The following is a 15726-nucleotide window of genomic DNA, read 5'->3' as shown; positions in this document are numbered from 1 at the left end:
ATGTGGACCACCCTCAAATGCCAGTGCCAGTGCTAGTGTGCAAACTTACAGTTTGGACTATGACAGGGTAAACAGAGATTGTTGGTGAATAGGTGACAGCTTACATTCTGCACTCTTCAAAAAAATGATGTTAGGAAAAGTCATTACTTCCCTATTACCATATACCCTTAACACATATCACCATCACCAAATACCAATAACATATATTACCATCTCCATATACCCAAAACACATATCACCATCACATGTACCCATAACATCATATGTCACCATGGCCAATAACATACATCACCATATACCCATAACACATAACAGCATCACCATATACTCATAACACATATCAAAACCTCACCTCACCTTCCCACCGCTACTCTAACCTTCTATAAAGGCCTGGCTTACATACCTTTCTCTCTGCAGCTACACAACTCATAAGTGGCAAGGCTTACCCTGTTTTCCTGATACGCTCTCTGTTTTGAGAGGAAGCCATGGCAACTTTGGACTCCCCACCCCCACCCCCCATTGCCTCTGGCTATTCTATCTCTGCTGCCTGACAAACAACCATGTAAAAGTTTCGTATGTCAAATAAACCTTTCACCCTATGGAGTAGCTTCCTTCAGAGGTTTCACTGAGCCCTCGCTTACACCATGCAGGATGCATGCATTCTCATTAAAAACGAAAACAAAAATGAAAAAAAAAAAGAATTAGAGAATGCTTAAGAACCTCTGCTGTTCTTACAGATGATTTGGTTCCCAGTGTTTACGTCTGTTGTCTCATAACTGCCTTTAACTCCAACATTAAGAAATCTGATGCCTCTTCTGACCTCAGCGGACAAATATAGAGACATACCACACACACACACACACACACACACACACACACACACACACACACACAAATATATATGGTACAATTTTTAAAATGTAAAAGAAATGATTATCAATAAGTTGTAGTTTAAACAAATTATGTGGGGTTTGGTACAAACTTTTGAATATATATTCATATAGTAATTGTTCCTTAAAGAGAACATTATTGCATACTTTTGTGTATTTGCATAGGAATCCAATGTAGATGCACTTTTAAAACATCTACCAACAAGCTACTGCCTTTTATGTCCAAGAAGGAAAGGCACCTAAGTGATTTTTCTAAAAATTATTTCTGAATCACACATTTTTTCCAAGTGATATTTGCTTATGTGATCCCTAGAGCTACAATGATAAAAAACATTATTTCTTTGTTTTTATTTTAAGTATAAAAGCATTTAAAATAAATGAAAGAGAGTCTAGCTGTTTCTTTGTTCTCTGACCTTTTTAACCATTTCTCATAGATAATCTTCATTCATTTCTGACTTATCACAAACTCAGGCACCCCATAGCCACCACATTTGGCCTGGAGCCTGGTAGGATACCTGTGTCTTCCTTTTCTGTCTTCCATTCTGCACTATTCAGTGTACTATTTGATGTGCTGTGCTGCCTCTAGTCTGTCTGAGTCGCTTCTCCAGGCCATGTCCATCCTCTTGGAAATTGGCCTTCTAGTACAAATCCAGGGTCCTCTTAATTCTTTCTTGCTGTCCACTTCACACATTCCTGCCAACCCCTTTTCATTCCTCGTGATTCTCAAGAACCCACAGAAACATGGTATTTCAGGAATCCCCTAGCTCCCCACTTAGTTAGGACCCAGGCAGGCTGCCTAGAGCATTCTTCTTCTCCATTCCGAACTCTTGGACATACTGTTAGAATTACTACTGTGGCCTGTCTACCTCAGCCCTTCCTCCTAGTCTCCCTTCAGTCATTTCAGGTTCCTTCCTGCCACCCTTGGCAGAACCAGGGTATACTTAATTTGTCATCATGGAAACAAATCCCATGTACTGTTTAAGATAATTCCAAAAATAGTTTAACTTTATTTCCTGCTAACCCAATGCATCAGTGACTTCAAGGGCTAAACTCATAAATTCTAGGACTAGTAGAAGTCCAAAACCCAGAGTCATAAACCTGAAAACCAAGCACTGTTCTTCTTTCTGGTCCACAGCCTAAAGCTTAGGGTAACAATAATCATAGAATCAACTACCTACACAACAAACACAAGACCAAATATCTACACCAACAAACAATTAAAGGCTATCACACTAGTACCTAGATCCAACATACAAATGCAATCATGAGCAAAGACGATATGCCTAATCCAGAAGCCAGAAACTTCTGAGAAAATTAAATGGGAAAAACAGTACAAAATATAAGCTTAAAATTTAACGAAGAAATTTAATTCCCCCCACACACCAATGAAATAAAACTTGAAATGAAAATCTAAGAAAGTCAAACAAAATCTCAGAGGTAAGCTTCACCAAGAGATTAAAAGACATGGAAAAGATAATTTCACATCTTGAAGACACAGTTGAAAAGATCAATAGTTCAGTCAAAATAAATGGTAACTCTAAAAATATCTAGGCATAAAACATCCAGGAAATCTGGGATGTGATGAAAAGAATAAACCTATAAATAATAGGTATAGAAGAATGAATCCAGTAAAAAGGCACAGAAAACATTTTTAATAAGATTATCGTAGAAAATTCCTGGAAGGAATTTAAAGAAGGAGATGTCTTACAAGAAGTATACATAACACAAAAGCAGAAAGGACCAGAAAAAACACTGTCCATGAGACATAATAATCAAAACATTAAAGGTACAGGGTAAAAGAAGGATATTCAAGGCTGAAAGAAAAATTTCTGTCTTTTATAAAGGCACGAGTCTCTGGTCTGGTTCCAGGCCTCTGGTTTCTGCTACAGCATTGATTCTGGGCTTGGATATCCTGTTGTTGCTGTTGTCATGGAGATCCTGAAGCTTTAGATCTGCAAGTCTGAACCCTTCATTTGCTCCAAGAGTTCAGAGAAAAAGTGGATGTTGGGATGAGTTAACTTATAGCCCTGGTTCTGGACATTCTGCCGGAACCAGAGACCTCTGTGGGTCTAGGCATGAGTCTGGGACCACAGAGGAAGTAAGCCTGAGCCAAAAGGCCCAAGGCAGCAACCTCAGCAGAAAGCAACCTCCTTGGGCCCAAATGACCCCTGGTATTGTAGAGCGTTTAAACCCTGGGAACACAGAGCAACTTCCAGGAACACAAAGTGACCAATGGGATGACTGGAACTGTGGCCCTGACTATACCATGAGGTGCAACCGTCTGAGCCTTGGATCCACTGGCACCTAAAAGATTGATGACCTGAGTCACAGACAGCCCCAACTACACCAATCAGAGAAAAGATGGTTAGACGAGGTAAGAACACATGCAACACCACAAAGACCAAGACAACACCAGTAAAAAAACTAGTAGCCCTACAAGACAAAACTTGAACAACCACATACAGATGAAGCAGATCAAAATGCCCTTAAAAAAAATAACTTAAGGAGAATGTTTGTTTGAGGCCCTTAAAGAGGAAATGAAAATTTTCCTCAAAGAAAGGAGGAAAGGACGAACAAAAATTGGAAGACATCAACAAATCCCTTACAGAAAACCAAGAAAAAGCAATGAAACATATGAAAGAGACTATTCAAGACTTGAAACCTGAAATAGAGACAAGAAAGAAAACACAAGCAGAGAGAATTACAAGGCCATTTTCTTTCAAACTACCTCAGATGTAAAATTAGTAAATATATTTTCTTGTAGGTTGTTGCATTGTGTGACTGATGGTGTCCTTTCCTGTACATAAGTTTTTCAACTTTAAATGGTAGCATTTATTAATTATTGGGCTTAATGTCTGTGCTCTCAGTGTCCTGCTCAGAAAGACCTTCCCTGTGTCAATTAGTTCATCACAATTCCCCACTTTTTTGTTTTATCAGATTCGGGGTATTTTGTCTTATGTTTAAACTGTTGATCCATTTGAAGTTGAGTATTGGGCAGGTTGATAAATATTGATTAATTTACATTCTCCCAAACACAGTCATCAGTTTGACTAGCACCATTTATTACACATGCTATCTTTATCTGACTACTTTTGGTTTCTTTATCAAAAATCAGTGCATGGATTTATGTCTGTGTCTTCAGTTCAATTCCATAAATCAACATGTCCGATTTTAGGCCAGTACCATGTTCTTTTGGTTACTATAGCTCTGTAGTACAGAGTAAGATACTTTTTCATTAATACTAAATTCCTACTCTTTCCTACCTCCCTCTTCATTCCCCAAGGCAAGACTGGTTATGCCCTGCCACCCAGACTTCTTTAGCCATAATGGCCATCCCAGGACACTCCAGGCAAAAGAATGGCCAGGCCCTGTCCTACAAAAGCAAAACAGGCCTAAGATCAGGCCACACAATCCCTCCTTTCCCAGGTCACATAGGAAAGCTGTGCCTTTCCCCCAAGGAGCCTTATATAAAGCCATCTTCCGGCTCAGTTCTTTGCAGCTCTTTGCCCAAGCAGAGGCTGCCACCCTGCCAGGTTCTTCCTTCTCAATAAACCACTTGGGTGAGGTTTGCTGTGCAGTGTGACAGGGCATTCCTTGCTCCGGAGTACTAGAATACCTTTTCTTTCAGAGCTGTGAAGTTTGTAAGTAACTTATTGGAAAGCATTTGCTTTAGAGCTGAAATTCATATGCACTCATGGAATACATTCCATTCTGTGCTAATTCACATATATTTATTGTTTTTGAGCTCAAGTAAGTTCAGTTCAACATTTGTGACACATAAAATGTAGTAAGACGCAAACTAGAAAATTAAAGCATACAAAGTCTATGTGTGCAGAGACAGGTGTCTGTGTGTTGTGTGTGTGTGTTTGTGTTGCTAGTAATCAAACTGTGAACCTGTCATATGCTGGATAATTATTCTATTGCTGAATTATACCCCATTTTCTGTATTTTATTTCTTCATTCTTCTAGAGGATTCTCTTCACACCTATCCTCCTCTTTGCTAATGTAAAATTTTCAATTTTCCATGAGCACAGATACTTTCTTTTTTAAGGCAACATACTTAGAAATAAAGTTTCTTGGTTTTATTAACAATGAAATACGGCAAGCTTACACAATCACCATGAGCAACGTAATACCTCACAAATTCTGAATATTCTGTTTTTCTCTTCTCCTATCTCACATGTGTTTGCTTATACTTATTCAATTTGTATTTTGTTTAAAAGAAGTACATATTCAGTTATGACCATTCCTTTCACCTTGATTACTTTTATTTATTTTAACATCATTTACTTCATTAAATTTGCATTTTTTTCTCTTTTTGGGTTCTGTGCACGCAAATAATGTGTGGTTACTTGAATGAACCCTGAGCAATGTGTTTGTGTCTGTTGTTTTTTTTTTTAAATGCTTCTTTAACAATATTAGTTGTCAGGCCGGGCGGTGGTGGCGCACGCCTTTAATCCCAGCACTTGGGAGGCAGAGGCAGGCGGATCTCTGTGAGTTCAAGACCAGCCTGGTCTAAAAGAGCTAGTTCCAGGACAGGCTCCAAAACCACAAAGAAACCCTGTCTCAAAAAACCAAAAAAAAAAGTAAAAATAAAAACAATATTAGTTGTCCACGCGTCTATAGGACAGGGAATCCTCAAAGCCCATCCAGGAAGCTCACATGTTACATTATTTCCATAAAATTTATATATTCCTTCCCGTCTTTTACTTACTAACATTATAGACAGTGGCACCAAACATAATCACTGTCAATGAATCGTCTCTAACATGCACATTTAGGAGCAAAAGAAGAACACACTGTTCATTTTTAAATTCCCCTAATGAAGCTATAATGATAACTGACTTAATTAACTGTCAGTCCCTGTTAGAGCTCTCACATTCTGTGTGAGGCAATGGGAATTGTAAAAACATGCTCTGCTTAGTGCCGAAATTTGATATCACCAGCTAATACACTGTGTGGTTCAATGATTTTTTTATATGAACTCCCCTCCGTCATGATTGCAGCAACAGGTTGATGTCAGAAAACAATTATCAGATAACCATAGCCGTCATTGCAAGCAATTTTCCAGAGATTCTCCACACCAGGGAAAATGGTTGACTGTATTTACTGATAGAAAATCGGAAATTTCAAGTTCAAATTAGTGTTAAAAACTTCATAAGCAAATGTGATTTTGACAGCTTGTAACCAACAGAAATTTTCTTTTGATAAAAATGGTTTCGATATTAATTAATATGACTCTTTTGAAATTAATTAATATCAACTGTCATCACTTAGAGAATCAACATAGCTTAGTGAGCCAGGATGTTAGAAACTATCAATGCACAATTTTACAAAATGGCACATGAGGAAATGAGCTCTCTAAAGCATACAACAATCTGCAGACTTTAGCAAAACAGAGAAGAAAAATTCATTTGGAAAATTTGTATTTCACACAGCAAGTAAAACTTAAGAAGTTACTTTCACCGAAATTTAAACAGATATCCCAAGCACTGATTTGATATCAAAAAATATTTAGAATTACTGAATAGCTTATTAAACTATAGCTTCCTTGTACAGCTCTAAAAAGCTTTATTTTTTCATATATCTCAGAAAATACAGTACATTCCTATAGATTCAAAGTGGAAGTAAGAGAGAAGCCTTTCCAAGTCATATCTGAAATAAATTTAGAAAACTATAAACTATTGGGTGGTGGTGATAAACACCTTTAATCTCAGTGCTCAGAAGGCAAAGGCAGACTGGTTTCTGTGATTTCAAGGCCAGCCTGGTCTACAGAGTGAGTTCCAGGACAGGGTTCAGAGATACACAGAAAAACTCCGTCTTGAAAAAAACAAACAAACAAAAAGAAATACAAGAACCAATGTCTCAGTAAATATTTGTTTATACTTGAATAATATATTTTTTTACAAAAGTTCAGTACTTCTGGTAGCCTGTGACTATTTTATTATTTTTTAATTTAGTATAAATTTCATTTGAAATATAATTCATTTATTATTGCTATTATCTCCTTATATGTGTGTAATATGTATCGGTCTCCATATGTTATGGTCATGTGTGGAGATGAGAAACTAATTTTGTGTTGTGAGTTTTGTACTTCCATCAACACATGAGTTCCAGAGGTTACTCAGGTTATCAGGCTTCCTCAGCAAGAGCTTTTACTCCCCAGTCACTTTTCAGTCTGAACTTATCAACATTTCTGAAATGATTTATTTTAAATATCTAACAAAGTAACTGCACATTCATATTTAAAACCACACATGCATATGTATATTAATATTTGTGCTTTTAATGATTTTTTAATATGGCAATTCTGAGACTAAAAGTTTGAAAAATAATTTCCCATAAAAACCGTTCTAGTTCTTAGTTTTTATATTTGTTTATTTAGTAACAGATCCTTACTCTGTAGGCCAGTCCCTTTCATGACAATCCTTCATGACAATCTTTCTGTCTCAAGTGCTAAGGTCAAAGATATGAACCATACTGCTATGCTAGTCAAGTTTTGATATTCCAGATATCCTTACCATTACTATTCTATTGCTATGAACTTTATCTGTGATGTATTGGTATCATAGAAATCTTAAGTTCTTTGAGTTCTTTAGAAGTATATAATTTACTGTGTGTTGATGGAGTCCCGGTGTGTTTTCTATATCAATAAGCTAAGAATTCTCCTTCAGTCTCTGCCTCTCTCTTCTTCTATCCTTTTCCACTCAATTCTTTTTCCTTTTTCCTCTACATTCCTATCCCTACATCTGTCTGTCTCTCATGCTTGTTCTTTTGATTTACAACTTGCCAGTATCCCATGTTTTGAACATCTATCTCTTGAAAATCCTTACTTATCTCCTGATAGACAGTTAAAATCATTGGAAATTGGGCTTATTACACACAGTACTGAATGGACTAGCTTGGAATTTTTATCAAATCACTTTATGTAATTATACTCAAAAAACACATTCTAAAACTACAGTGGCAGAATTGAATAACATGTGCACTGTCAACTCTGTTATTTAAATTCAGCAGAAATATGTAAAGATCATTGTTAATAGTGTAGAATCAAAGTTTCTGTTCTTGCCCCTCATGGGTGAATTGGAGTGACCTGTCTATTTCATTTAATTTCAAGTAAGCAAATAATACTTTGCTCTTTTTGAAATGGGTTGTGTTTTAGTTATCAATTTATAAGATCATCTAATTCATTGAATTCAATGAGGACATTTAGTAAAATATAAATAGATTCATTATTCCTTTTAATTGTTACCATGAAATTTATATCATCTTCCAATATAGATAATTGGTCTGTCCTTTTATTTTTTTTAAAATTTGTTTTGTTTTTGAGACAGGGTTTCTCCGTGTAATAGCCCCAACTATCCTGGAACTCACTCTGTAGACCACGCCAACTTCAAACTCACAGAGATTTCTGCCTCCCATGCACTAGGATTAAAGGCATGTGTTATCACCACCCAACTGCTCTGTCCTATTCTTGAAAGGTTTTTAACCATGTCTTTTGGAACAGTATTTTATTTACCTGCTACTTTTCATTGCTCCTTTCCTCCTTTGGATCTTATATTTAAGTCATTTTATGTTCATTCGTAATAAGTACAGTTGGTTTTTAATTTATTTATTTCTTCTATGATATTTAAAAAGCCTCCTCCCTCATACTTTTAGTAATCTTCGAGTTAATTCAAGAGGACTTCCCACAGCAAAAGTTAGTCTTTTCCTCCTCAACCCTACACTCAACTGCCCTTAAAGACGCTGATCTTACAAACTCTGCATCTTTGCTTTGCCATAGAGTCCCTAAGTAAGGATATGGAGTGCCTAGGGTCAAACACACAGCCTGGCTAGTAATCAAAGCCTCCCATTTCAGTGCAGTCCCATAAATTTATGACTGATTCTCACGATTGTTGGCTGGAACTGAGTAAAGGGCATACAAACAAACTGAGAAGGAAAAGGGACATATCTAAAAGTTTCCTGCCCAGTATTGTTCAGCCCATGGAGTTTCACTTCATATGCTTCAGGTATACAAAGTACTAAAATCTTAAAATATCCATTTGCTCTAAGGATGTCTCATAGTACTGTTAGGATTTTATTTTTGCTAGTTGTGTATGCATGTGTGTGTGTGTGTGTGTGTGTGTGTGTGTGTGTGTGTTTCAGACTGTAATTAATCTCAGTCATTTTCCTGCAATTTCATGGAATAGAATGTTAGATATAAGTCACAAAGACAGAGAATACCATCCCAACTCGATTCTAGCTAATGTTTCTGAACATGGCAAACTCTATTCCTGGGATCAGGAATGTGTGCTCCAGAACAGAAAACACTAACTGAGACAAGAAGGGCATTTGCTTTTTATTCTGACTCAGGTGGCGGCTGTATCTTCGCCCCATGGTCTGTATCTGATCTCGCAATCCTCTAACATCGCATTTCAATCAAGTAGATAGTCTGTAAAGACTTTTGCACAGGAAATGAATGAAGGAGAAGGGGATCATGTTTTCAAGGAGAAAAGGGTCACTTTCTCCAAGCAGGCTAATTCCCATAATTGTCTTACAGGATGGAGGGGATAAAATATTTTAATTTCTTGTCCAAAGCACAAGTTCTACAATTTTTGATTGAAAGGATTGTATCTGATACTTCTTGCAAGATCATGTCCAATAGCAGATGCAGGGTAGAAGCCCAACAGCAGATTCTAATTGCTGACTTTTCAAAAATTTAAAGCTCATGGTTGTATTTACACAAACATGCATAAACACACACACATATATGCATGCAATATACACATACAAACATAGATATTTACATGCTACCTAAACATACATATTCACATGCACATATAAGCACATATACACACTCATACACAAATACACACATGCATATATGTACAAACATATACACACATACATACACACATGTACACCATACACTTAAGAGTTGTAGCCCTAAGTACCTTAATAATGCATACCTCTAGAAGCTGTTTACCAAATTAGTTTTAGATGGCTATTATGATTATGAATTCATGAAGATATTCTCCTTGATATCCCTTAATATTAAGTGTTAAGGACTAAATTCCGGTGAAATTATTTTAATTTCAACCACCTTAACCCCAAAATAAAAACCTGAAAAGCAAACCAGACGTAATTATTTTAATATTTTTTTCCTCAGGGCCAAATATTTTCATGTGTAAACCATATAATGTTTATGTATCAAAATTCTATTAACATCCTTTAAGCAGTGCGTAAAATTACACTTCAAAGCTTAGACAAATTGAACAACATTACAAAGGTAGGAAGTCAAACTAGCTGTGAATACTTCAGTCCTTTCTGTAGCTGCCTGACCTCAGCATGGAATCTACACATGCATAGCTGAATGGATGTTCTTATTCACATTCATTGAGGAACACAATGTGCTTGAAATACCTCAGGAAGGACTTCAGTCTTTTATGGCCACACAGTGTCCCCGCTGTTCTATGTAGAAATATGGTCTTTGTAACAAGTCATACAAAATGAAAATATATTTTTGAATATAAGTACTTAGAAAATAATTTAGAAATTTCCAATGTGATTTCCAATAAACAGTTAATGTAGTTCCCAGTATAGTCCACAAAGCAGGGTGAATCTAAGATCAGTTTTGCCTGGGAAGAATCAAACATAAAAGGCCGTAGTGGGATGGACTAGGTCTACTTGCAATAGGTGTTTATGGTGACAATGCCTCTAAAGCTATGGCTTAGTCTCCCTCTAAGGCCAACCTATTTATTTATTTATTTATTTGTTTGTTTGTTTGTTTGTTTGTTTATTATTTGGCAGTAACTTTGGTTCCTGGTTGAAGTGTGTGTACCATCATGGAAGTGAAATTCTCACTTACTTGTGTTGAATTACTATTTTTCCAAGAATAATAATTCCTACTATGTGATTATAAGTAGTCTTAAGCCTAATGAAGTCTTAGAACCTGTACTACAAGCACATCTTTGAAAAGTTTTGTTTTCAGGCAGGTGGTGCTGGCGCACGCCTTTAATCCCAGCACAGAGGCAGGCAGATCTCTGTGAGACCGAGGCCAGCCTGGTCTACAACAGCTAGTTCCAGGACAGGCTCCAAAGCCACAGAGAAACCCTGTCTCGAAAAACCAAAAATGTTTTGTTTTCGTTAGTATTTAATGAAAACATTGCTGATATTTAATTGCAAATGTTTACTTAATAGGATCAAGTCAAATGAGGTGATGTTTGACTAACTAGGTTTCTGCATTCTTAGAATATATACCTAGATCTGATAGTGTTAAATACTCAAGAAAATATGAACCTTTTAAAGCAATTCTTAATAGTTTGTAGAAAAAAATGAATTCAGATTTTTATTATATAATTCTGATACAGTTTTTCCATTTAGGCTTTAGAAAATTACTATATAGCTCATCAGCCAAATTTCTAGCTGAGATAATTTGGCTGTCTACAAGAGGCGTAAACAAGATAATTGAAATGAGATAAAACATAATTGAAAAAGGAATTCTCAGCAGTATGAAATGTAGTTTAAAATAAAGTCTGGCTTCCAAAATGGGAAGAAACATAATTCAAAGAGCCAACTGTTTATGTTCCATGTATGGGGAAGGTTCAGACTCTTAAGACACCCCAGAGAAATATGAGAAGAGGATGAAGGTTCATAGACAAACTGGTTGCATAGCAACATGCAAATTTACTAACATAATGAAAAATGTCTATCAGGGCTTACCTAGTATAGAGTACACAGTAAGAGCATCGTATCCAACCATCAGAGGACTGAAACAAATGTAGATAAATACCAAGTGTAGCAAGCTAAACTTACATTGAGGAGTGTGTTCATTTTCTGAGCCTGGGAACAGGAATGGAGCTGAGAATGCAATCACACCTAGAATGACTGTGATGTCTGAGCACAAAAGGAAAAAAACAAAGTTGAATGTATGGGCCAATTCACACAGCATTGTTGAAGAAACATGGTACCATTGATAGTGCTATAACAGAAAAACTGTTTAGGAAGACAATTTGGGTTAGTGATGTAAGCTTCAGAATCTAGATTATCTCAAGACTAACAATGTTAAACTTTACTGAAAGATAAGGCAGTTCCACTCAGTAAAGGAGGTAGGAACTAAGCTCTCTTATAGTATTTATGAATGAATGTATGTATGCATATCAAAATCTCTGGCTTTCTTATATAATAGTAAGGCTGAGCCTTGCAGAAGATGGCCCAAATCTCATGATGTTCAGAGAGTAGGGAGACATTGGGACATTAAGGAACATGTGATAGAATGCCACTGACTTCTTCTTTCACAATGTCTTTTACTTAAATGCTACTCTCAAAGGCTCTTCATACCATGAAAAAGCCTGTTTATAAACATCTGAGACTTTGAGGACTTCTTTTCTGGAAAAATGTTGCTAATTTAGTAACTAATATAAATGTAAAAAACATTTAAATCACTCAATTTGTACTGGTAGAGAGGTTAGTGCTTGACAGAAATTTATCAAAAACAGTAATTTCCTGTTAAGTATACATGTACGAATATAATGAAGGCATTGAGCGCAAATGAAGTAGTTTGGTGTTTATTCTATATGAATAAAACATGTTCTCATCATACAAATTAATTAATTGGTGTACAATAAAAGTCAAAACATGCTTTCCCTTTGAATAACAGAATAATATTTTTATAATGTAGCTGTCCATGATTTCTGCTGCAAACTGATCTACAATGGAAAGATATATCCTTTGGAAAGTTGCAATGTGATAAAAGGAAGAGAAAAGCAACTATTGGTTGAACATCTAAAGTTCCTCATCCCTTGACATTTTACTCAACACAGCAGAGATCAAAGGGGAAAGAGTCAGAAATAAAAGATGCTTATGATTGGTTCTGGCATCACTTCTGCTTTTTAGCTTTTCTCCCTCTAACACGTATCATACTCTGGACTCTCTATGCTTCATTGTTAAGGGAAACTCTGGAGTCCTCAATCAGAGAGACGCACTAACAATCAAATCAGCACTAGATGTTTACAGTTATCACACAGAATTACGTTAATGAGAAGAGTGTTCCCATCATTGAATTTATGAAGGCATACCTATACATATATAACTATACAGCAAAATGAACCAAAGAGTTTTAAGTCTTCTATTTTAGCGGGACATTGAACATGTAAGAGATTGTTTTATATCCCATCATTAGATGATATTTTGAATTTAAATATATCACTACTTGATATATTTGCATGAAAAATACCAACTATTGATAAGCACTTCATATTAGTTAAATAGAAAAATAAGTAAAATATTCCATTCCCAACATCAGTATTGATTGACAATATTGCAACCCTGACAGCGGTGAAAGAGATTTTCATTGACTACTTTGTCTCCTTAGATAAATTTGCAAAGAAAAATGAGAGTTACTGGCGTTATTACCCAAGGAGCAAAAAGGATTGGAAGCCCAGAATACATAAAATCCTACAAAATTGCCTACAGCAACGATGGGAAGATCTGGGCGATGTACAAAGTGAAAGGCTCCAATGAAGACATGGTAAGACTAACCCATCATATGGAATTTAACTCAGTTCTATGACGGTCACATGTTATCATGTGACACCTGAGCCTTCTGTTAGAGGCTTATGTTAAAATACATTTCTGCAGCTTTTTGGATTTAATTGGTTAGAGGGAGCAGGACTTCCCTAAATTAGAAATTTCTAACAGCTGTCGTTTAAGATTTTCTCAGATTTTAATTGGTGCTCCGTCAAATACTTGTCAAAAAGTTACCAGAGTGACATGCATAACAGGCAAGCCGCTTAAAGGACAATCAGCTTTCCAATTTAGTCTCCTTGCTTTTACAGACAGCCTTCTCCTCAATGAAATAATTGACTTGACTATTTTAAAAACAAGAACTTTGAACTATAGAAAGGATGTATATCTGTACATATTTTGCACTGGAAATGTATTTGTTACTGAGCAGAAGAAAATGTTGTGAAGAAATGAGTATGGCATCTATTATCTTCTTTTCCTTTGCTGTTCAGGATTTTAAATTAATTTATTTTGTAATAACATTTGAAAGTCTGACTAAGAAGAACAGAAGGAAAGATGCTTACCAGAAAAGTCTATTTATTTGCAAGTGGACAGACTTAGATTAACTTGAAGGATTTAGATTGCTAATTTTTATGAGGAGATGATAGATAGACAACAGAAACGGTATATAAATAATATAGATGATAGATTGTATATGATGTGATATATATATATAGAGAGAGAGAGAGAGAAAGAGAGAGAGAGAGAGAGAGAGAGGGAGAGGGAGAGGGAGAGGGAGAGGGAGAGGGGGGGGGGACAATGACCTTCTCTGTCCCTGCAGTCCTGGCCATTAAAGTGGTGACGGAGGGGGCTGAAGACATAGCTCAGTAGATAAGACCACTTATGACTCTTGTGGAAAACCCTGGGTTAGGTTTCCAGCACTTACACTGTGGCTTACACCAGTCTAGTTTACTATAATTTCATCTGATCTGAGATCTTTGTCTAAACTTGCACATTGTGCACATACATGCATGCATGCAAACCACTCATACACATTAAACTAAATAAATAAATCCTTTTAAAAATTAAAGAATTTATGAGGGAAGTAGGATTATGTCACAGTCCACAGTGGTTAACAGTTTTAATTCAGATTTTATATGTGCCTTTTTGTTGACTGTTAAAGGCAAGGTGTTTCTTAAATTCTCAATAATACTTTATTATAATCTTTGCATCAAGTGTGAATATTTTCACATATAAGAAAATAATTAAAGAATACATTGCAAATGTATATGTATGTACATACACATATACACAGATATGTATACACAAAAGGGTAACAGTCTCACTCTATAGCCTATGCTGACTTTGAACTCATGGTGACCTATGAGGATAATGGTGATCCTCCTGTCTCAGCCACCTTAATAAAGTTATTACAGGTATGAGCCACCAGGCCCAGCTTTTAAAATCTTATATGTCTTTCCTCAGGTGTTTCGTGGAAATGTTGACAACAACACACCTTATGCTAATTCTTTCACGCCCCCAATCAAAGCTCAGTATGTCAGACTCTATCCCCAAATTTGTCGAAGGCACTGTACTCTGAGAATGGAGCTTCTTGGCTGTGAACTTTCAGGTAAGTCTCCTGTTTCCTATTATGGAAGTGGCTTTGAAGAGGACAGAAAACAGCTCTGTATGTATTACCTACTAATCTCTAGGTTTTCAGCACACACGCAATTTTATGTCTTCTACAAAATATGTAGGGCATGGTTCAATGAGAAAATTCATGCCATTTATATGTCAAATAAAGTTGTCAAGCACCCTGCAGAAATCATATAGAGTCAAGTACTTCTCCGTGTAATCAAATAAAATGCAGGGAATTCTCATGAGAAGCTGTTGCCAAAAGATGTGCCCCATTGATTTTGGTTGCAAATATGATTTGTGTTAGTAATGAAAGTTCAATTTAAAAATACAGTCTGCTTGACCTCATAAATTGTGTAAATTTAGGCTGAAAGGCCAAAAAAAAATCACATTTTGTCTTTAAATTTGGTGCTTTCTTTTTAGATTTTATGGAACATGTAAATTTGTCATCCCTCCCTAGGGAGGAATACTTCAACACCAAGAGTACCACTATAAATTCATTCTTGGAGCGTTCTCAGCTAGCAACCTGCTTATTACATAAGTCATGGTTATCTAGCTCAAGGGTACTCTATCAAAGAACACAGAGTTAAATAATTCTCCTGCAGGAGCATCACAACAGGATACAAACACAGAAACTTTATGTCTGCATCCCATTTTATTTTTGTAGCTATATTCTGAACTAAATAGAAAATCCTTTCTGCTTATTCCACTCAACTGT

At 36.1% G+C, this 15726-nt stretch overlaps 1 protein-coding gene across 1 annotated transcript in view; it reads left to right on the top strand.

Moving 5' to 3' along the window:
• Edil3 (EGF like repeats and discoidin domains 3) overlaps positions 1–15726 on the top strand; it is a 451612-nt gene that overhangs the window by 306998 nt on the left and 128888 nt on the right. The window contains exons 7-8 of the mRNA XM_005356525.2: positions 13243–13398; positions 14859–15003. Coding sequence (XP_005356582.1) covers positions 13243–13398; positions 14859–15003 — 301 coding nt within the window. The remainder of the gene's footprint in view (positions 1–13242; positions 13399–14858; positions 15004–15726) is intronic.

The sequence above is a fragment of the Microtus ochrogaster genome, chromosome 19, assembly GCF_000317375.1.
Source record: "Microtus ochrogaster isolate Prairie Vole_2 chromosome 19, MicOch1.0, whole genome shotgun sequence".
In the NCBI taxonomy this organism is placed as follows: Eukaryota; Metazoa; Chordata; class Mammalia; order Rodentia; family Cricetidae; genus Microtus; species Microtus ochrogaster.
Note: the sequence above shows the minus strand (reverse complement) of the source record. Positions and strands in the feature narration are given on the sequence as shown.